Consider the following 23,991-nt stretch of genomic DNA (forward strand, 5'->3'; position numbering starts at 1 on the left):
AACTGTGACCAATATCCTCCCACCTCCTACCCACCCCACACAGGAAGTGGTCATGTATCTACCACTTGATCAGGAAAAGGAAGGCTTACTTTTCCTAGAGAAAATGAATTATACAGGCTCTAGACTTAGGAACAAGTAAAGCAGATGCAAAGGAAGCCTCATACTAAAAAACTACGAATAATGTAAACTTGCATATGTTGAATGGTAAGATCTCCAATCCTTTTTCTTAAAAAAAATATATATATATATATTACATATATATAATATATACTTATATATTATATATACAAATATATATAATAAAAATATATAATACCTATATAATATAAATATAACATATATTACATATATAAGTATGTCATATATATGCATATATATATGCATATATATATGCATATATATATATATATGCATATATATATATATATATATATATATATAAAATAAAGTTTATTTATTTTTGAGAGAGCACAAGCAGGGCAGGGGCAGAGAAAGAGGGAGACACAGAATCTGAAGCAAGCTTCAGCCTCTGAGCTGTCAGCACAAAGCCTGACATGGGGCTCAAACCCACGAACCATGAGATCATGACTTGAGCTGAAGTCAGACACTTTAATGACTGAGACACCTAGGCGCCCCTCCAATCCTTTTCTGTTGCTTGTCCCTCATGAATGCTGGCATCTACCTCCAGGTAGCAGATAAGATTAAAAATAAAAGACCCACACAACTGGAATTCTACAATTGCCATTTGGAACTCCACAAAAAACTCCTAGGTTCTAATCCAACAGTCTCCTACTCAAAAAGCATCAAAAATTTGTTAGCTACAAGAATTTTTGGAATTTCCTTTTTATCCTTTGATGCATCAAAATAAGAAAAACTAATGACACTGATTGATTCCTTACTTAAACAAGGATTTGAGAGTCTCATTAAAACATATATATAATATATAGAAAAAATATATATAGAAAATATATAGAAAACAAAGCAAACAGAAAAATGGGGCAAATAGTAACCCTAGGAATGACAGCAATTTATATAAGGATATGTAATTAATAGTCATTTCTTGGCTCAGTAGTAACAATGTATCACCTAAAAGAACAAAGTAAGCAGTGAAAATCAAGTTAGCCAAAAATTGTGATATATCTATATCCAGAGAAAAAGGAAAGGGGAAGTGGTAGTGGTGGTGCAAGAGTACTAAACCTCATCTTTCATTAATATCAAGTTGATAATAATTGGAAATTACCAAATAGCAGCATATTCAGAAAAGACTAGATTCCACCCTATCCCTGAAACACTGATTCCTCCCTTGCCTGACAGGTAAGCATTTTTATTAGTTTTGAGGTTATTCCTATATTCTTTTAATTTATACATATACTAAACATATATGTATATACACATACATACATGTAACACATATCTAACACACGTGCCTCTGCCACTCTTTTTTATAAAAAAAGTAGCATATTCTAAATGCTGTTCTGCACATTGATTTCTTTTCACTTATATATCCTGAATAGAAAGAAGCATGACATCTCTGATTTGTTTTATAGCTTTGACACTGGAATCATGTAAATTTTTACATAATTAAAAAAAATTAAATCTAAAAAAAGAGGAAAAAAATAACTCTTAAAAATTGAAAACAAATGGAAACAAGTAAACCTACATATCAAGTTAGGGCCACTTAGTCCCTTTAAAGTGACTTTTTAAACACAGTAGTTTGACTATATCATAAATGAGAAAAAAATACAACCAAAGAAGTCTTAAACTACATTTAGTAGTCTTTTAATCATTAGTAATAATGGTATTATTGTTAATATATATTGTATATATATTATATACAATATATATAATATGTAATATATGTAATATGCAATATGCAATACATATTGTTATATATATATATATATTAGATCAGTTTGGGGCCTCAAGAGACATTTGGCAGTATCTGGAAGGTCTGGAGACATTTTTGGCTGTCATGACTGGGGGAGTGGTGAGAAAGGGGATTGGTGCTCCTAGCACCTAATAAGTAGAGGGCCACAGAGGGTGCTAAACATTCTACACCCTACATAAACATCCTACAATGTATCGGATAGTCCCCCACAGCAAAGAATTATCTAGCCAAAATGTCAGCAGTGCCAAGGTTGAGAAATATATATGGATTAAGCAAATAAATATTTTAATGCAATAAGGAGCCAATATTTTCAGTATAAAAGATACAAAAACAAAACAAAAAAGCCAAGTAACAACCCTATACTCCTTAATTTGAATTGGATGTATCAGTATGAACACATACATTTTTTTCTATCTAAAAAGTGTATTTTTCCTGGCTTTGTCCAGCTCTAGAAGCAATGAGCAAGCACTGTGCCCGGATTTTGGTCTCTAAATCATTTCCCACTAAAGGAAGCAGGCATTTCTAGAGAAATTGCTATTTCAACATCTGGAGCAGGAAATGTATAAAATTAGCCAAAGGGGGGCACCTGGGTGGCTCAGTTGGTTAAATGTCTGACTTCAGCTAAGTCATGATCTCATGATTCATGAGTTAGAGCCCTGCATCAAGCTATGCACTGTCAGTGTGGAGCCTGCTTGGGATTCTCTCACCTTCTCTCTCTCCCCCTCAGAATAAATACACTTAAAGAAAAAAAATCTTGGAAAATGTGAAATGGTGTCAACCCCATGAACAATTGTTGTGTGGCTTTCTCATTCAGAGCTGCTTTTTTGCTTACTCACCTGGACAGTGCCTCCCAAGCATTTCGTCCTCTATCACCCATGGCTCCTCTTCCTGTTCCAACTTGAAGATCACATCTGGTTTGGTGACTTGATAACCTATTACAGGAAATAGCAAAGGACTTGCGTGTTAATGCTGGAGACAACTATCCACACCTTGGGCTGAGTCTTAGGGGCTTGAGGGTCTGTGAAGGATAAGGAGAAAGGAATTTCCACAGTGAGACAAAGTAATTAGGCTTCACCCTGCAGATGAATACATACAATCATGTGAAGAAAAGGCAAGTTAAAATCTTCATACATTTCAAAAATGGGAAGGAATTCTATGTAAAATTGCAAAGCTACCCTTACCTACTGTGACTAGGTTGCTGTAGTTCTCTAGCATCACATCCCGGTACAAGTTCCTCTGAGCAGGTTTCAGCTGCTGCCATTCCTCCTGGGTGAGGTCCACAGCCACATCCTTAAACGTCACTGTTTCCTGTAAACGCACAATCCTAATTAATATGAAGCCATCAAAATTAGATGCAGTGGTCAAAATATGTAAGAACTCATGTAGCTAGTATCCAGGGATCAGAGTTCATTACAAACTGTATCTTAAGGCTTCATATTTACCTAATTTTGTATTACACAGTGAGGGGAAAAAAAACCCACAGTAGAAATATCCTGTAAGATGTTAATTATTGAGTCGGCAAACTTAAGCATTCATTGTCTATTATGCATGAAACTGAATCAATCAGCAGATGAGAATTAAAACCATGACTGTGATGTAAAAGAAGCCAAGAAACAAATGACAAATTTCTGGAAAAGAATGTTACTTGATTACATATATCTAACTCTTCCTCCTTATTTAAAAACTTCAAAATTCAAATAAGGAAATAAGGAAAAATAATTTATCTGCAAAGACTCTGAGAACAAAAAGCACATATATCCCACATTTGGGAAAATTTATTCAAGAAATAGTACAAATGAGATAGACAAAATGGGAAACAGAAAAGAAAATCACCAAAGGCTAGATTGTGATGTTTCTAAAAAACTGTCTCTATGATCTACGATCATTACTACCATCAACATTATCATCGCTGTCAACTATTGAGTAGTTATTATTTGCCAGGTACTATAATAACTTCTTTAGCTATATTAACTTTTAAATTCCCCTTATAAGGCTACTATGTAGTGGCTACTATTATTATCCATTTAAAAATAAGGAGGGGCGCCTGGCTGGCTCAGTCAGTAGAGCATGCAACTCTTGATCTAAGGGTTGTAAATTCAAGCCCCATCTATGGGAGAGAAACAGATTATACCCCCCTGCAGTGGGGAGGGCACTACAGTAATGGAGAAGGAAGAGAGACAAGACTAGCACACAGGGGAGCACATGGGGAAAATGAATCACCCACAGCAATTGGCTTGGGAAGTTAAAGGGCCCAAATTTCATGAGTTCTTGCAACCACAGGGCTTGAAGCCTATACTTTTATTTTTGAGAGAGAAAGAGAATGAGAGAGAGAGAGAGAGAGAGGGAGAGAGAGAGAGAGAGAGAGAGGGGGAGAGAGAGAGAGAGAGAGAGAGAGAGAGAATGAGTGGGGGAGGGGCAGAGAGAGAGGGACACACAGAATCCGAAGCAAGCTCCAGGCTCCCAGCTGTCAGCACAGAGCCCGATGCGGTGCCCAAACACATGAGCCATGAGATTATGACCTGAACTGAAATCGGACACACAACCAACTGAGCCACCCAGGCGCCCCAAAGCCTAGACTTTTAAAGGTTCGTGAGCTTGGCCCTGCAAGAGCTTGGAGGACACTGGAGCTATTCTTGGAGAAAAGGCAGGGCAAACATCCCACTGACATACGGTGTGGAAATAGCGATTTGAAGAGTGCCTGGGGCACACAGTGGGGAGGTTAGTTGCTCATCTTGGAGTGTGTCACAGAAAGGCAGTGTTCATGGAGAGACCCACCTGGGAACAAAGGAACTAGCTGACACCATCTCCCTCCAGCACCCATCAGGGCCACCTGCAGAAACTGTTAGAGTGCCCACACTCAATACCTAACTTGTGTACACCAAGTTTTCCCTTTGTTGTTCCAGAAGAAATGCCCCTCCCAGTTACGCTTGCCTCAGTCCCGGTTTGGGAGGTCTTTCCCCCACAGAAGACCAACTCAAATCCCTGCCAACACTGTATTTCCTGACCTGGAAGTACTATGAGGCCTTGGTTCCCATGGCAGTGGCAACAGGTCTCATTTCACAAACAGACCAGAGCACACCCAGTTAAAATGCACCACATTCAGGCCAGGGCCCAAACGCTGCCCATAACAGGCAAAGAGAGCCTCTGCAGACAACTTGCCTGAAAGATAAAGCAGCTTGGAGACAACAGCAGAGCTAAGCAGCACACATTGGAGATACTCCCAGAAGCAACAGGCATCAGGAAACAGGGGACTCTATATAGCAGGGCACTACAGGACCTCTTCTTCATAAAGCCATTACCCTCAAGAACAAGAGTTGTAGTTGACCCTTCTACCACACAGCAACAGGCACAGAGACTTGAGAGGAGAGGAGAGGAGAGGAGAGGAGAGGAGAGGAGAGGAGAGGAGAGGAGAGGAGAGAAGAGAAGAGAAGAGAAGAGAAGAGAAGAGAAGAGAAGAGAAGAGAAGAGGAGAGAAATTTGTCCCAAATGAAAGAACAGGACAAGGCCATGGCTGGAGATCTAAGCAAACAGATATAAGTAACATGCCTGACGGAGAATTTAAAGCAATGATCATAACAATACTCACTGGATCTGACCAGGAGTGAAGACCATCAGTGAGACTATTAATACAGAGATAAGGAATAACAGAGCAGACATAAAGGGCTCAGTAAACAAAATGAGAAACACACTTGGTGGGATGAACAGCAGGCTGGATAATGCAGAGGAACAAATTGATGACCTAGAAGATAGAATATGGAAAGTAATCAAGCTGAACAAAAGAGGAAAAAAAGAATTAAGCAAACTGAGAACACATTTAGGGAATGCAGTGACCCCATCAAACTTAGTAACACTTGTATCATACAAGTCCCAGAAGAAGAAGAGAGAGGAAAGGGGGCAGAGAATTTATTTAAAGAAACAGTAGGTGAAAACTTTTCTAATGTGGGGAAGGAAACAGAGATCCAGATTCAGGAGGTACAGGGAACCTCCAACAAAATCAACAAAAGCAGATCCACACCAACACACATTGTAATCATATTGGCAAAATATAGTAAGAAAGAAAAAATATTAAAAGCAGCAAGACAAAAGAAGATAGTTAAATAGAAAGGAAACCCCATAAAGCTATCAGTGGATTTTTCAGTAGAAACTTTCCAAGCCAGAAAGGAGTGGCATGACATATTCAAAGTGTTGAACGGATGCAGCCAAGAATACTCTATCCAGAAAAGCTATCATTCAGAATAGGAGAGATAGAGTTTCCCAGACAAACAAAAACTAAAGGAATTCATGACTCCTAAACAAGCCCTGGAAGAAATAAATATTAAAGGGGACTCTGAGTAGAAAGGAAAGACCAAAAATGATAATATGAAGATAGGAAACACAAAAGCAGTAAAAGTGAATGTTTCTATAAAAAATTAGTCAAGGAACTCACAAAATAGAAGTTTGTAAAATATGACTACCATATATCTAAAACATGGGAAGGAGAGGAATAAAGAATGAATTCAAACTTAAATGACCTTCAATGTAATATAGACTGCTACATGCAGAAGACATTATATACAAATCTAATGGTAACCACAAATCAAAAACCACTAATAAATATGTAAAGAATATGTAAAGAAAAAAGAAAACCTAATATATCAGTAAAAAACCCCAGCAAACCATGAAAGACAAGAAAGCACCAGAGAAAATCTTCAGAAACAACCACAAAACAAAGGATAAAATGTCAATACATACATATCTTTCAATAATTACTTTGAATGTAAATGGACTAAATGCTCCAATCAAAAGACACAAGGTGACAGAATGGATTTAAAAAAAAAACAAAAAAACAAGACCCATCTATATGCTACCTATAAGAGATTCATTTATTTCTTAATATTTATTTTTGAGAGAGAGAGAGAGCACAAGCGGGGAAGGAGCAGAGAGAGAGGGAGACACAGAATTTGAAGCAGGCTCCAGGTTCTGAGCTGTCAGCATAGAGCCTGATGCAGGGCTTGAACCCATGAACTGTGAGATCATGACCTGAGTTGAAATCAGACACTTAATTGACTGAGCCAACCAGATGCCCAGAGACTCATTTTAGACCTAAAGACACTTGCAGATTGGAAATAAGGGGATGGAAAAATATTTATCATGCAAATGGATGTCAAAAGAAAACCAGAGTAGTGATACTTATAATGCAAAAACTAGACTTTAAAACAAAGACTATAATAAAAGACAAAAAAGGATACTATATAACAATAAAGGGGACAATCCAACAAGAAGATCTAACAATTGTAAATATTTATGCAGCCAACATGGGAGCACCCAGACATAAAACAGTTAATAACAAATATAAAGGTACTAATTGATAATAATACAATAATAATAGGGGACTCTAACACCCCACTTACATGAATGGACAGATCATCTACACAGAAAATCAACAAGGAAGCAATGGTTCTGCATGACACATTGGACCAGATGGATTTAACAGATATATTCAGAACATTCCTTTCTAAAAACACCAGAATACACATTCTTTTCTTTTTTAAAAAAGGTTTATTTATTTATTTTGAGAGAAAGAGATGTGGGAGGGGCAGAGAGAGGGAGAGAAAGAGAATCCCACATAGGTTCTGCACTGTCAGTGTAAAGCCTGATATAGGGCTCAAACTCATGAACCATGAGATCATAACCTAGGCCAAAACCAAGAGTCAAACGCTTAACCAGCTGGGCCACCCAGGCACCCCTACACATTCTTTCCAACTGCATATGAAATACTCTCCAAATAGATCACATATTAGGACACAAAACAATCCTCAAAAAGATTCAAAAAGATCAAAGTCATACTATCCATCTTTTCTGACCACAATGCTATGAAACTAGAAGTCTACCACAAGAAAAAAATCTGGAAAGACCACAAATACATGGAAGTCAAATAACATGCTACTAAACAATGAATGGGTCAACCAGGAAATAAAAGAAAAATTAAAAAGCACATGAAAACAAATGAAAATACAAACACAATGGTTCAAAACTTTTGGGATGCAGCAAAAGTGGCTTCTAAGAAAGAAGTTTATAGCAGTAAACTGAAGCAAGAAAAATCTGAAACAGTCTAAACTTACACTTAAAGGTCTACCAAAAGAACAACAAATAAAACCTAAACCAGCAGAAGGAAGGAAATTATAAAGATTAGAGCAGAAATAAATGATATAGATATTAAAAAAAAACAGAACGTATCAGTGAACCCAAGAGCTAGTTCTTTGCAAAAAATCAGTAAAATTAATAAGCCGCTAGCCAGATTTAACAGAAAAAAAAAGAGAAAGGATCCAAATAAGTAAAATCACAAACAAGAGAGGATAAATAACAACAAACACCATAGAAATACAATTATAAGAGAATATTATGAAAAACTATATGCCGACAAATTGAATAACCTAGAAGAGATGGATAAATCCCTAGAAATGTATAACCTACCAAAGCTGAAACAGGAAGAAATAGAAAATTTGAACAGACCAATTACCATCAATGAAGTTGAATCAGTAATCAAAAAACTCCCAACAAACAAAAGTTCAGGACCACATGACTTCAAAGGTGAATTCTAGCAAACATTTAAAGGAGAATTAATACCTATTCTTCTCAAACTATTCTAAAAACTAGAAGAAAGGAAAATTTCCAAATTCATTCTATGGGGCCAGCATGACCCTGATATCAAAACCAGATAAAGACACCAGAAAAACTGAGAACTACAAGCCAATATCTTTGATGAACATAGATACAAAAATCGTCATTAAAAAAATAATTTATCATGATCAAGTGGGATTTATTCCTGGGATGCAACTGTGGTTCAAAATTCTCAAATCAATCAATGTCATACATCACATCAATAAGAGGAAGGATAAGAAACATATGATCATTTCACTAGAGCAGAAAAAACACTTGACAAAGTACAACACCCATTTATGATACAAACCTTCAACAAAGTAGGTTTAGCGGGAACATACCTTAACATAGTAAAGTCCATATACAAAAAATCCACAGCTAATATCATCTTCAATAGGGAAAAATTGAGAACATTTCCCCTAAGGTTAGGAACAAGACAAGGTTATCCACTCTCACCACTTTTATTCAACATGGTACTGGAAGTCCAAGCCACAACAATCAGACAACAAAAGGAAATAAAAGGCATCCAAATCGGTATGGAAAAAGTAAAATTTGCACTATTTGCAGATGATGTGATACTATATAGAAAACCTGAAAGACTGTACAAAAAAATTGCTAGATCTGATCAATGAATTCAGTAAAGTCACAGGATACAAAATCAATCTATAGAAATCTTGCATTTCTATACGTCAATAATGAAGTAGCAAAAAGATAAATTAAGAAAACAATCCCATTTACAATTGCACAAAAAATAATAAAATACTAGGAATAAATCTAACCAAAAGATAAAAGATCTGCACTCTGAAAACTATAAAATACAAATGAAAGAAAATGAAAATGACAAAAGAAATGCAAAGACATTCCATGCTAATGGACAGGAAGAACAAATACTGTTCAAATGTCTATGCTACCCAGGCACCTGGCTGGCACAGTCCAAACAGCTTATGACTCTTGATCTTGGGGTCATGAATTCAAGCCCCACGTTGGGTGTAGAGATTGTTAAAAAACAATAAATATAAAACATAAATGTCTATTCTACCCAAAGCAGCATACATGTTTAATCCAATCCCTATCAAACTACCCCTCAGCATTTTTCACATAACTAGACCAAACAATCCTAAAATTTGTATGGAACCACAAGAGACCCTGAATAGTCAAAAGCAATCTTGAGAAAGAAAAGCAGGGATGCTTACTTGGCTCAGTCATAAGAGCATGCAACTCTTGATCCTGGGGGCATCATGGGTTCAAGCCCCACGCTGGGTGTAGAGATTACTTAAATAAAAACTTACAAACGGGCACCTGGGTGGCTCAGTTGAGTATCTGACTTTGGCTCAGGTCATGATCTCACGGTCTGTGGGTTCGAGCCCCACGTCAGGCTTTGAGCTGAGGGTGTGGAGCCTGCTTGGGATTCTCTCTACCCTTCTCTCTCTGCCCCTCCCCCACTTGCACACACACGCTCTAACTGAATACACTTTAAAAACTTTAAAAAAAAAATTAAAAACAAAGAAAAAAGAAAAGAAGAAAAGCTGGAGGTATTACAATTCCAGCCTTCAAGTTATATTACAAAGCTATAGAAGTCAAAACAATATGGTATGGCACAAAAATAGGCATAGATCAATAGAACAGAATAGAAAATCTAGAAATAAACCTACATTTATATGGTCAATTAATCTTGGTGACAAAGCAGGAAAGAATATCCAATGGGAAAAAGAGAGTCTCCTCAATGAATGGTGCTGGGAAAACTGGACAGCAACATCAAAAGAACAAAAGTGGAACAGTTTTTTACATTATGTAGAAAAATAAATTCAGAATCGATTAAAGATTGGGCACCTGGGTGGCTCAGTCAGTTAAGTGTCTGGCTTCGGCTCAGGTCACGATCTCACGGTTCGTGAGTTCGAGTCCCACGTCAGGCTCTGTGCTGACAGCTCAGATCCTGAAGCCTGCTTCAGATTCTGTGTCTTCCTCTCTCTGTGCCCCTCCTTAGCTTTCTCTCTCTCTCTCTCTCAAAAATAAATAAAACATTAAAAAAAAAAGAATGGATTAAAGATCTAAATGGGAGACCTGAAAACATAAAATCTTAAAAGACAGCACAGGCACTAATTTCTCTGATATCAGCTGTAGCAATTTTTTTCTCTACAGGTCCCTGAGGCAAAGGAAACAAAAACAAAAATAGACTTGTGCCCCAGCGGTGAAGATATGAAGGCCCTCTCCATACCTCCTGTTGATCTCGTTGGTACTTGCCCTCACTCTCCTCTCCTGGCCCCCATGGAGAAGTTGTAAATCATCCAGAAGGTGAAGCTGGGCTGGGCAGGCCAAACACTACAGTGACATAGCCATCTGCATGAAGGCCATGACTGAGCAGGGTGCTGAGCTGTGCAACAAGGAACACAACCTGCTCTCAGTGTCCTATGAGAACATGGTCAGGGCTGCAGGTCCATGTGGAGGGTCATCTGGAGCAGTGACCAGAAAACTGACACCTCAGACAAGAAGTTGCAGTTGATTAAGGACTACCGGGGGAAAGTGGAGTCTAAACTGAGGTCCATCTGCACCATGGTGCTAGAATTGTTGGATAACTATTTAACAGCCTATGCAACTAATTATAAAAAGTAAGGTCTCCTATCAGAAAATGAAGGGAGATTACTTCAGGTATCTTGCTGAAGTTGCATACGGTGTTTATTGAAAACAAATGATCGATAATTCCCAAGGAGCTTACCAAGAGGCTTTTGATATAAGCAAGAAAGAGATGCAGTCTATACCCAATCCACCTCGGGCTGGCTCTTAACTTTTCTGTATTTTACTATGAGATATTTACTAACCCAGACCTTTCCTGCACACTGGCTAAAACTGCTTGAGGACACTGCAGAACTTGATACACTGAATGAAGATTCATACAGAGACAACACCCTCATCATGCAGTTGAGGCATGTTTATAGAGACAACCTAACCTTATGGACATCAGACAGTGTAGTAGAAGAATGTGATATGGCAGAAGGGGCAGAAAACTAAAAGCATATAAGGTGTCATCCTTCTTCCCTACAAGAAACCTTTTTACTCATCTCCATTCCTTATTCTATTTGGATTTCCTACAGCAAAGAAACCCATTCATGTGTATGGAATCAACTGCTTATAGTCTTTTCACACTGCAGCTTTGGGAAAACTCCATTCCTTGATTGTGTTTGTCTTGGTGTTTTTGCTGTGCAGTTACTGCTGTAGAAAAGTATTAATAGGTTCATTTCATATAAACATTGATAACATTCAAACACTTATGTAGAGGACTAAAAATGTATTTGGTATTTAAGTAATCCGAACCAGTTCTGCAAGTGACTGTGTTTTATATTACTAGGAAGATATGAAGATGCTGGGCGCCTAGGTGGCTCAGTCAGTTAAGCATCCGATTCTTGGTTTCCACTCAGGTAATGATTTCATGGATCATGAATTTGAGCCCTACGTCAGTCTCTGAACTGACAGTGCAGAGCCTGCCTGAGGTTCTTTCTTTCTCCCTCTCTCTGCTCCTCTCCCACTCTTACTGTCTCTGTCTCTCTCAAAAGAAATATACTTAAAAAAAAAAAAAAGAAAATGTAGTTCATTACACTTTATAAGTGTTCTACATAACTTAATTTCTACTTTCCCTCCCTTACTCTCCTTCAGGGGCTTCCTTTCAGTAAGCAACTTTTCCACGCTCTTAATGTACTTGTTTTCGGTAGGAATCCAGAAGTATTAGATTAGACAATCCAGAAGTATTAGTATTAGATTAGTATTTGGCATTTCTGTGCTCAGGGTCACAAATTGAAATGCCTCCCTTATCATATATGATGGAGGACTTGTCTAGCTGTGACAACAAGAAGTTTCCTTCAATTTTCATTTGTTGCTGTTTAAGTTGACAACTGCCCAAGAAAAATTCACCTACACCTCCAAAAAAAAAAAAGGCAAAAATAAAAGTATTGGGACTACAGCCACATAAAAAGCTTCTGTACAGCAAAGGAAACTATCAACAGAACTAAAAGGCAACCCATGGAATGTGAAAATATATTTGCAAATGACATATCTGATAAAGGGTTAGTATCTAAAATATATAAAAAACATAAAACTCAATACTCCAAAACCAAATAATCCAATTAAAAAATGGGCAGGAGACTACAATGAAAAGACTACAAAGAAAGATCACCACACACTTCTCAAAATGGCTAAAATCAACAACACAAGAAACCACTGGTGTTGGTGAGGATGTAGAGATAGGAGAACCCTCTTACACTATTAGTGGGAATGCAAACTGGTGTGGCAACTCTGGAAAACAGTATGGAAGTTCCTCAAAAAGTTAAAAATCAAACTGTCCTACAATCCAGCAATTAAACAATTGGGTATTTACCCAAAGAACACAAAAATGCTAATTCAAAGGGATACATGCACCTCTGGGGCACCTGAATGGCTTAGTCAGTTAAGCATTTGAGTCTTGATCTCAGCTCAGGTCTTGATCTCAGGGTCATGAGTTTCAGCCCCGCACTGGTCTCTGCACTGGGTGTGAAGCCTACTTAAAAATAAACAAAAAAACAAAACAAAAAGCAAAGAGATACATGCACCCCTATGTTTATTGCAGCATTGTTTATGATAGCCAAGACATGGCAGCATGTATACACACACACATACGCATGCATATATACGTGTGTGTGTGTGTATACACACACACACACACACACACACACACACACACACACACACACATATATGCTGGAATGTAATTTAGTTATAAAAAAGAATGAAATCTTGCCATAACATGGATGGTCTAGAAAGTATAATGCTAAGTGAGATAATTCAGTCAGAGAAAGACAAATACCGTATGATTTCAGTCATATGTGGAATTTAAGGAATAAAATGAGCAAAGAGAAAAAACAAAGAGAGAGAGTGCAAACCAAGAAACAGACTCTTAACTATAGAGAACAAACTGATGGTTACCAGAGGGAAGGTAGGTAGAGGATGGGTAAAATGGGTGATGGGAATTAAGGAGTGCACTTGTCATGATGAGTACCAGGTGATTAAAACAAAAACTTAAAAAAAAAAAAAAAAGGATAGTACAGTGAGAATGTCTCATCAGAAACAGATGAATAAAGAGACAGAGTTATAAAAGGAGCCAAATTCTGAAATTAAAAAGTACAATAACCGAAGTGAGAAATTCACTAGACAAGCTTAGAAGATCTGAATTGGCAAAATGAAGAATTAGCAAATTTGTAGACTAAAACAAGATTACACAATCTGAGGACCAAACAGGAGAAAGTATGAAGAAAAATAAACGGAACCTCAGAGAAATGTGGGACATCAAGTACACTATCGAATATATACATCAAGTATACCAATATACACATGGTAAAAGTACTAAAAGGACAAGAAAAAGATAAAGGTATTAAAAAACATGCCAAGAAATAGCTGAACACTATCCAAATTTGATGAAAAATACTCTATGAATCCAAGAAACTAAATGAGCTCCAAGTAAAAACATACACATACATACACACATCCAGATAAATCATAGCAAAAATGCTGAAGGCCAGAGACAAAGAGAAAATCTTGAAAGCAAAGTTATACTGGAGTAAGGCAAATGACACCCGTTGGGAACTCCAACCCATATGAACAAATGATGAAAACTAGAATGGGACACCTGGGTAGGATCCAACTCTTGATTTCAGCTCAGGTCATGATCTCACAGTTCATGGGATTGAGTTCTGTGTCAGGCTCTGTGCTGACAGCATGACAGCATGGACTTGGGATTCTCTCTCTCTCTGCCCCTACCCTGCTCACTCTCTTTCTCTTAAAATAAATAAACATTAAAAAAAAAGATATAATATGAAATGCATTGGGTTTGTAACATGGATGTAATACACGTAACAATAATAATACAAAAAACAGAAGAGAGAATAGAGCTAGAGTAATGTCTCTATATCTTACTGGAATTTAGCATAAACTTGAAGATTCTTGTAAGTTAAAATGTATATGATAGGCCCTAGAGCAAGCACAGAGAAAAATATAGTCAAAAATAATTTAAAAAGTTAAAATTTTATAGTAGAAAACATTTACTTAAGGGAAAAAATAAGCAGTAAAGGAGAAACAAAAAAGACACGAACATAGAAAACATAAATCCAACAATTTTAGTGTTAACATTAGTAGTAAATGGATTAAACAATAATAATAATAAAAAAAAGGGTAGACACTGTCAGACCTGAGCTAAGATCAAGAGTTGGATGCTTAACCAACTGAGCCACCTAGGTGCCCCGGGGAACACAGATGTTTATAGCAGCTTTATTCAGAATTACCAAACTTAAAAGAAACCAAAATGTCCTTTAGTAGGTGAATGGATAAATAAACAGTGGTATATTCAGATAATGGAATATCATTCAGCACTAAAAAGAAATGAGCTATCAAGCCATGAAAAGACAGGGAGGAACCTTATAATGCATATTACTAAGTGAAGGAAGCTGATCTGAAAAGGCTATATACTGTATGATTCTAACTATGTGATGTTCTGAAACAGGCAAAACTACTATAGAGACAGTAAAAAGATCATTGATTGCCAGCAGTTGGTGGAGGAGAGAGGAGCAATGAATAGAAAACAGAGAATTTTTTTTTTTAATTTTTTTTTCAACGTTTATTTATTTTTGGGACAGAGAGAGACAGAGCATGAACGGGGGAGGGGCAGAGAGAGAGGGAGACACAGAATTGGAAACAGGCTCCAGGCTCTGAGCCATCAGCCCAGAGCCCGACGCGGGGCTCGAACTCACGGACCGCGAGATCGTGACCTGGCTGAAGTCGGACGCTCAACCGACTGCGCCACCCAGGCGCCCCAAAACAGAGGATTTTTAAGTCAGTGAAAATACTCTGTATGATACTATAATGATGAGTACATGCCATTATAAACTTGTCTAATTCCATCAACTGCACAAAATCAAGAGTGAACCCCAATGTAAACTATAGTTTGGGGAATATAGGTCCACAAATTGTAATAAATGTACCAACCATTCTGGTGGAGAATATTGATAATATTCTGTCATGCAGGCTGTGCATGCATGGGGACAAGGAGTATATGGGAAATCTCTATACTTACAACTTTGCTATGAACCAAAAACTGCTCTTTAAAAACAAATAGAGGTGACTGGGTGGCTCAGTCAGTTAAGTGTCCGACTTTGGCTCAGGTCATGATCTCACAGTTCGTGGGTTTGAGCCCTACATCAGGCTCTGTGCTGACAGCTCAAAGCCTGGAGCCTGCTTCGGACTCTCTGTCTCCCTCTCTCTCTGTCCCTTCCTGCTCATGCTCTCTCTCTCTCTCAAAAATAAATAAACATAATTTTTTTTAAAAACAGACAAAAATATATAAAAATGATTATGAAGGATTTATCCCAGGAATGCAATATTGGTTTAACACCTGAAAGTCAATTAATGAAATACATGGTATCAACGGAATAAAGAATAAAAACCACATGATCATCTCAACAGATGTAGAAAAAGCACTTAACAAAACCCAAAATTTGGGGGCACTTGGGTGGCTCAGTCCATTGAGCGTCAGACTTCATCTCAGGTCACTATCTCATAGTTCGTGGGTTTGAGCCCTGCATTGGGCTCTGTGCTGATAGTTCAGAGCCAGGAGTCTGCTTCAGATTCTGTCTCTCTCTCTCTCTCTCTCTCTCTCTCTCTCTGCTCCTCCCCTGCTTGTGCTCTCTCTCTCAAAAATAAATAAACATGAAAAAAAAAAAAACCTCCAACATCTTTTCATGATAAAAACACTCAACAAACTAGCAAAAAAAGGAAACTTCCTCAATGCTATATAAAGCATCTACAGAAAATCTACAACTAACAATAAATAGTAATAGACTAAATGCTTTCCTGTTAAGGTCAGGAGCAAGACAAGGATGTACACTTTTATTCAACATTGTGATGAATGTTTTAGACAGAGTAATCAGGCAAGAAAACGAAATAAAAGGCATCCAGATTAGACAGGAAAAAATAAAACTATTTTCATATGGCATAATTTTGTATATAGAAAATCTAAGGAATCCACTACAATTCTATTAGAACTAATAAACAACTCAGCGAGTTTGCAGGATATAAGATCAACACAAAAACCTCACCTGTATTTCTAGACACTTGTAGAGAACATCCAAAAATGAAATAAAGGGGCATCTGAGTGGTCCAGTCAATTAAGCGTCTGACTCTTGATCTCGGCTCAGGTTGTGATTTCATGCTTTGTCATTTCGAGTCCCGTATTGGAATTCATGCTGACAGTGGGGAGCCTGCTTGGGATTCTCCCTCTCTCCCTCTCTTTCCCTCTCTCTCTCTCTCTCTGCCCCTCCACTGCTCATGTGCTTGCACTCTCTCCCTTTGTCTCAAAATAATAAATAAACAAAAAATAAAATTAAGAAAACAATCCCATTTACAATAGCATCAAAAAGAATAAAATACTTAAGGACAAATTTAACAAATACTTGTCAAACTTACATTCTGAAAATTATAAAATATTATTGAAAGACATTTTAAAGACCTAAAAAAAAGAAAAACACCCCATGTGCATGGATTGTAAAACAATATTAGATGACAATACACCTCAAACTGATCTACAAATTCAATGGAGTCCCTATCAAAATACCAGTTGCCTTTTTTTTTTTTTTTTTACAGAAATGGCAAAGGTGATCCTAATAAAATTCTTATAAAAATGCAAGGGACACAGAACAGTCAAAACAATCATGAAAAAGAAAAAAAAACCAAACCTGGAGGACTCAACACTTCCCAATTTCAATCAAGACAGTTACGGTACTAGCATAAGTATAGACATATGAGATCAATGTGAATAAAGCAGAGATTTCAGAAATGAACCCTCACATTTTAGTGATTTTAGGCAAAGGTGCCAAGACAATTCACTGGGGAAAAGAATAGTCTTTTCAACACGTGTGCTGGAGCAACCAGATTATCTAAATGCAAAACAGTGAAGTTGAATCCCTACCTCATACCAGGTACAAAAATTAACTCCAAGTGAATCAAAGACCTAAAGCTAAGAATTAAAACTATACAATTTTTAGAAGAAAACATAGGTGTAGGAGCTTCCAGGTTGGTGAATACAGGGAGGTGTGTTTGGAGAGAGGAGGGAAGCTCTATGCTGAAGGAGAGATCTGGCTGAAACGTAAAACAGGGATGAGATGAAAAAGGAAATGGGCAAGATCAAGGAATGCCAACATAACAGAGATTCAACTACAGAATTGAAATACCCAGGAGATGAAAAATATTTTTTAATAGATATTGGAGGGTATAAAGGACAGAGCTGTCAATGTGACCATGGACATGAGAACTAAGAAGCTCTCCTAGGATGCAAAGTAAAATAACAAAGAGATGAAAATGTTGAAAGAGGATGACAAATATGGAGGATGGAGAATGGATCTAATCTAAAAACTATACTCAATTTTGTAAGATGATGACAAATATGGAGATGGAGAATGAAGATTTAATCTAAACACTATACTCAATGTATTGTATACACGATACAAAGTAAAACCAAAGGCACAAATGAAAAAGAATTAAAGGAGCTGAAATAAAAATAGAGATATTATGACAATGTTAATGGGTGTTAATTGTAATCTTGAATTAGGCAATGGATTTTTAGATATGACACCAAAAGCATAAGCAACAAAAGGGGGAAAAAATGGACATTAGATAAATATAAAAATTTTGTGCTTTCAAGGCCATCATCAAGAAAGTGAAAAGACAATTCACAGCCTCGACCTGAGCTGTTGGGTAGCCTCAAGTCTGCTCCTCATGTATTCATTCAGGTGAAAGGGCAGCAGTTTCCTGGGGCAAGCTCTTCACTTGACTTCGTTCATGTACTTTAGTGACCTGGCAAGACCAGTTGACCTGCATCCCAAAGCAGAGCCCCAAACCCACATAGTCAACCTACAGATGCCAAGCATGATAACAGAAGCAGAAAAGCAGAATAGATATCTAATTAACACATACCTAACTGGAAAACATTTTCAAAGTACTAGGCTCTCAAAGTAGAGCTCGATTTAGACATTTTTCCTGGTTAACAGTGAGGCTGTAGAGTCTGACATCAAAATTTACTGGCTTCAAAATTTACTAATTGTGTGACCTCAACAATAGCCAAATTTGAGTCTCAGTTTCCTCATCTGTAAAGTGTCATTTTCCTCAACAGGTTGACGTAAGAACTAAAGGAGACAAAAAATGAGAAGCACTCAGAACTAAGCATGGGACCCAGTAATCATTCAATAAATGTTTTAGGAATATATAATCCCTAAGGAATATAAAGTATAACAAAGATAAGGAAAAACAACAAAAGAGAAAATGCATTTTTCATGAGTTCTAATAAATTAGCATCAAAACATCTTTTCCACTAAATCTAGTAAATGAGCATAAATCTCACAGAGGAAAAAAAACAAATGAAGATCACACTCCTGAAAAAACATATAAAACAAGTAACAAAAGACCTTGAAATAAATATGGGTTAATTTCTGACTGTATAAAAAGATGAGTCAGTGCTTTAAAATAGTCTACTTTCCTAAGATGTCAACTCTCTTTACATATATATGTTAAAAATGCCATATTAGTAGCAAGGAACAAAGAGATTGAACCTTAAAAAACATAAATTCAAAGTTTGTGTCATGGGACACCTGGGTGGTTTAGTCTGGTTAAGTGTCCGACTCTTGATTTTGGCTCAGGTCATGATCTCACAGCAGTGAGATAGAGCCCAGTGTGGAGCCTGCTTAAGATTCTCTGTTCCTGTCCCTCTGCCCCTCCCTGACTCTCTCTCAGACTCTCTCTCCCTCAAAAAACAAAACAAAAACAAACAAAAAAATCCCACAAATTTTGTGTCATTAAGTTTTATTCCTTTTCCTGTCAAAAAAAAAAAAAAAAAAAAAAAAAAAAAGATGGGTATCCCCATAGCCCTGGCAACAAGATTTAACATCTCCAAAGTTCTTGCTGGTACCAGAGCACTTTCCTCTCCATTTTTAAGATACTTAATAGGACAAATCTTTTTAAAAAATGACAAAGTTTACAATAAAGGCATAAAGGCAATTGCATGTCACTTCTGTAGTATATATGATGCTGGACTTTTTCTAAAAAATTATTTTTCCCTAAAGTTACACAAATATTAGGGATATCTGGGTGGCTCAGTCAGTCAAACGTGCGACTCTTGATTTTGGCTCAGGTCATGATCTCGTGGTTTGTGAGTTCAAGTCCCAAGTTGGGCTATGCACTGACAGCATGGATACTTCTTGGGATTCTCTTTCTCTCCCTCTCTCTCTGCTCTCCCCACCTCGTGCTCACTCTCTCTCTCTTTCAAAGTAAATAAACTTTAATTAATTGATTAGTTATATTTTTTTAATGCTTATTGTTTTAACGCCCAACCAACTGAGCCATCCAGGTGCCCCAATAAATAAACTTTAAAAAGATTACAGAACAGGGCGCCTGGGTGGCTCAGTTGGTTAAGCATCTGACTTCAACTCAGGTCATGATCTCGCAGTTTGTGGGTTCAAGCCCCGCATCGGGCTCTGTGCTGACAGCTCAGAGCCTGGAGCCTGCTTCGGATTCTGTGTCTCCCTGTCTCTCTCTGCCCCTCCCCTGCTCATGCTCTGTCTCTTTCTGTCTCTCAAAAATAAATGTTAAAAAAATTTTTTTTAAAAGATTACACAATTTCTTTATCCATTCATCAGTTGATGGACATTTAGGCTCTTTCCACAATTTGGCTATTGTTGAGAGTGCTGCTATAAACATTGGGGTACAAGTGCCCCTATGCATCAGTACTCCTGTATCCCTTGGGTAAATTCCTAGCAGTGCTATTGCTGGGTCATAGGGTAGGTCTATTTTTAATTTTCTGAGGAACCTCCACACTGCTTTCCAGAGCGGCTGCACCAATTTGCATTCCCACCAACAATGGAATACTATGTGGCAATGAAAAGAATGAAATATGGCCTTTTGTAGCAACGTGGATGGAACTGGAGAGTGTGATGCTAAGTGAAATAAGCCATACAGAGAAAGACAGATACCATATGTTTTCACTCTTATGTGGATCTTGAGAAACTTAACAGAAACCCATGGGGGAGGGGAAGGAAAAAAAAAAAAAAAGAGGTTAGAGTGGGAGAGAGCCAAAGCATAAGAGACTCTTAAAAACTGAGAACAAACTGAGGATTGATGGGGGGTGGGAGGGTGGGGAGGGTGGGTGATGGGTATTGAGGAGGGCACCTTTTGGGATGAGCACTGGGTGTTGTATGGAAACCAATGTGACAATAAATTTCATACATTGAAAAAAAAATAAAGTGTAAATAGTTTAAAACTCAAAAAAAAAAAGATTACACAAATATTAAATATTCCTTTAAGAACTTAGAGCATGACACACAACATTTTTTCATATTTCTTCTTGGCTATTTTATATCCTTACTTTTCAAATATATTCTAGACTCAGTTTGAATAGACTTGCCTTATTCTAAGAAAAATATTTAGAATCTTTACTAAGTCTAAAGATTAATTTAAAATTAAATTGGTTTAATAGTGATGGATCTTATCCAAAACATATGCTTTAAAAATGTATTGAAATCCTCTTTTAGGCCACATTAATATTTTAAGTTTTTTTCTTCCATATTTTTTTCCTTATGGTTTTTTTTCTACTTTTACTATCTTCCATTTTATTTATTTTTAGTTTATTTATTTTATTTATTGAGAGAGAGAGAGAGAGAGAGAGAGAGGGAGAGAGAGAGAATCCCAAGCAGGATCCACACTGTCAGCATAGAGCCTGATGCAGAGCTCAGACTCACAAACTGTGAGATCATGACCTGAGCTGAAACCAAGTCAGATGCTTAACTGACTGAGCCACCTACGTGCCCCTCTTCCATTTTATTTTTGAGCTGGTTGTGATTTATATATAGAATGCTATTGGTTTTATATAAATTAATTTTGTGTCCATATGAGATTGAGTTCTATTATTTCTCTTCAGCTGCCCACGTCCATAACTGTATCATCTAGATATCATAATTTTGCACACACCTTCCCAATTTGTATCTCACATTTTTTTCTTTTTACATGACTAGGCATATAGAATTATAGTAAATAAATGTGGTAGCATGGGGGTTTATGGGTTTGAGCCGCGGATTGGGCTCTGTGCTGTCAGCATGGAGCCTGCTTCTGGTCCTCTGTCCTGTCTCTGTTTGTCCCCGACTTGCTCTCTCTCTCTTTCAAAAATAAGTAAAACATTAAAAAAAAACTTAAAAAAAATAAAAAATAAATAAAATTCAAGTGGAACCACAGGGGTTCCAAAGTAGCTAAGAAATTTCTAAAAGACTATGAACAACATATGTGTGGTGTGTGGTGGGAGATGGGGAAATCCTTGCCTATGTAACAGGGTTATTTTTAAATTATGGTAATTAAAACAATGTAAACACACCCACACACAGAAGTATAGTACTGGTATAGATGTAGACAAATAGAATAAAGAAAGAGAATAAAGAGCCTAGAAACAATTAAGCATGTACACGATAAAGGTGGCATCACAAAGGAAATATCTATTTAACAACGGTGTTGGAACAACTGGTCTACATGCAAAAATGGTCTGTTTTCTTTTGAAAACAGACTATCTCTATAACCTAACATTATGAAAGCTATCTTAGAATGGGGTGCTTAGGTGGCTCAGTTGGTTGAGCATCCAACTCTTGATTTCATTTCAGGTCATGATCTTACAGTTCATGGGATTGAGCCCCATGTCGGGCTCTGTGCTGACAGCACAGAGCCTGCTTGGAATTCTCTCTCTCCCTCTTTCTCTCTCTGCCCCTCCCCTGCTTGCATGCACTGTCTCTCAAAATAAATAAACTTAAAAAAAAAAAAAAGCTATCTTAGAAAAGACCAACATTGGCAATTCATGAAAGAAAGGACTATTAAATACTGATGCTGTGTATTGACTGAATTCTTATTGTATATGGCCCATATTTATAATATGCTAAATGTAACTATCCAAATTTAAATGTCTATACAACAAAAGATACAAAACAACATAAAAGTGATAGATTAAGCAAAGGTATCTATATAAATCTTAATGCTAAAACAGGCATTCTTAAAATTCCCTAAAATCAAGTAGAAAAAAGACTAATATAAAATGAACAAATAATATGAACAGTCAATTGCATTCCTTCATTCATGAGTGGGCTTCAGTCTGTACAGTATCATGGTGTGGTCCTAGAGTCAGGTTGTATGGTTTGAATTCTGGCTTTAATATACACGTCATACATGAAGTTATGCCAACTTCTTAACCTTTGTGCTTTACTTCCTTCCTTGGTAAAAACTAAAATAATAATATCTACTTTACAAGCTTCTGATAATGATTACATGAAATAAGCTATGTAAAGTTTATAACATAATACACCTGGCACATAATAAAGCTATTATTGCCGTAGAAAAATTTTTCTAGCTGCTTTTCTAGCTGTAGTCTATTCACACATAAATAAAAATTGCCATGGACTAGATTTATATCCGTATTGTAGAATGAATTTGGGACTGCAAGCCCAGGAACAGAGGCAGTCTATTTCTATTTGATAGTCCAAAACATTTGGCTTTCATATCTGACAAGAGCTATTACGAATTTTTTGATAGCTACGAGTATTCCACTTGCAGACCACAACTGCTTGATCTCCAGATTTCTACTACATAGACAAAATGCATGTGTGAACTAATTATTTGGAATCTTCTTATAAAAGATGGTCATTACCCACCAATTCAAAATACGCCTAAAAAATGTAACTGCAAATCTGAACAGTCTTTTTCTTTTTGACATTAATATTTTAAAATATTTACTGGCCACCTTCATTTCTTCCAACTGCCTCTTCATGTTCTTCATGATATTTTCTGTTTTCTTAATTATTGGTTTTTAAGAATTGTTAGTATATTTATGCGGCATTACAAAAGCTGTTCCCTTTTATAAAGGCAAAATAAACTGTTTGCCTTATTACAGTGTTTAAGGGTTTTACCAAAGAGAAGGATTAATTGTATGAACCCAAACCAGGCATATTCTCTTTTATCTCATTGGTTTCATATGTCAAACTAAAAAGGCAATCAATGAATACAGCCAACATATCCCAAGGCCTTTTCAGGTGGGAAGGACTTCTACAGCTAACAATTATTAACAATACTTATCATTTATGGAGCACTTACTATATGCATTGAACCCTCCCAATATTCCTATGGGATAAGTATTATTATAATTCCCATTTATAAACAATTAAAGCCAAAGAGATTAAGAAACCTGCCCATAACATGCACTTAGTAAGTTGCTGGGCCAAGATTTGAACCTAAGTCTCCACAGGCCTAGGGAAGCACTCTGCCAACAGGAGAAATAACTGCATGAACCACATGATCACACATCCAAAAGAAGTGTGTTTGTGTGTCTCAGGATGGAAAGTATAAGCTGAGAAAAAGAGGTAGCGAAGTGGATAATA

General features: G+C 36.9%; 1 protein-coding gene and 1 pseudogene across 22 annotated transcripts in view; one reads left to right on the forward strand and one right to left on the reverse strand.

Annotated features, from left to right (window-relative positions):
* Nucleotides 1-23,991, reverse strand: part of ZNF568 (zinc finger protein 568) — a 154,372-nt gene that overhangs the window by 52,936 nt on the left and 77,445 nt on the right. For 19 of the 22 annotated variants that reach the window (XM_053210209.1, XM_053210190.1, XM_053210186.1 and 16 more), the window contains 2 exons: nt 3,070-3,196; nt 2,725-2,820 (listed from right to left, as the gene is read on the reverse strand). In XM_053210209.1, coding sequence (XP_053066184.1) covers nt 2,725-2,820; nt 3,070-3,196 — 223 coding nt within the window. Of the gene's footprint in view, nt 1-2,724; nt 2,821-3,069; nt 3,213-10,357; nt 12,659-16,638; nt 16,893-23,991 lie in introns of those variants that run through there. The other 3 variants (XM_053210200.1, XM_053210204.1, XM_053210203.1) reach the window with 3 other exon arrangements.
* LOC106974693 (14-3-3 protein theta-like) lies at nt 10,793-13,224 on the forward strand (annotated as a pseudogene).

Source organism: Acinonyx jubatus, chromosome E2, assembly GCF_027475565.1.
Source record: "Acinonyx jubatus isolate Ajub_Pintada_27869175 chromosome E2, VMU_Ajub_asm_v1.0, whole genome shotgun sequence".
Classification (NCBI taxonomy): domain Eukaryota; kingdom Metazoa; phylum Chordata; class Mammalia; order Carnivora; family Felidae; genus Acinonyx; species Acinonyx jubatus.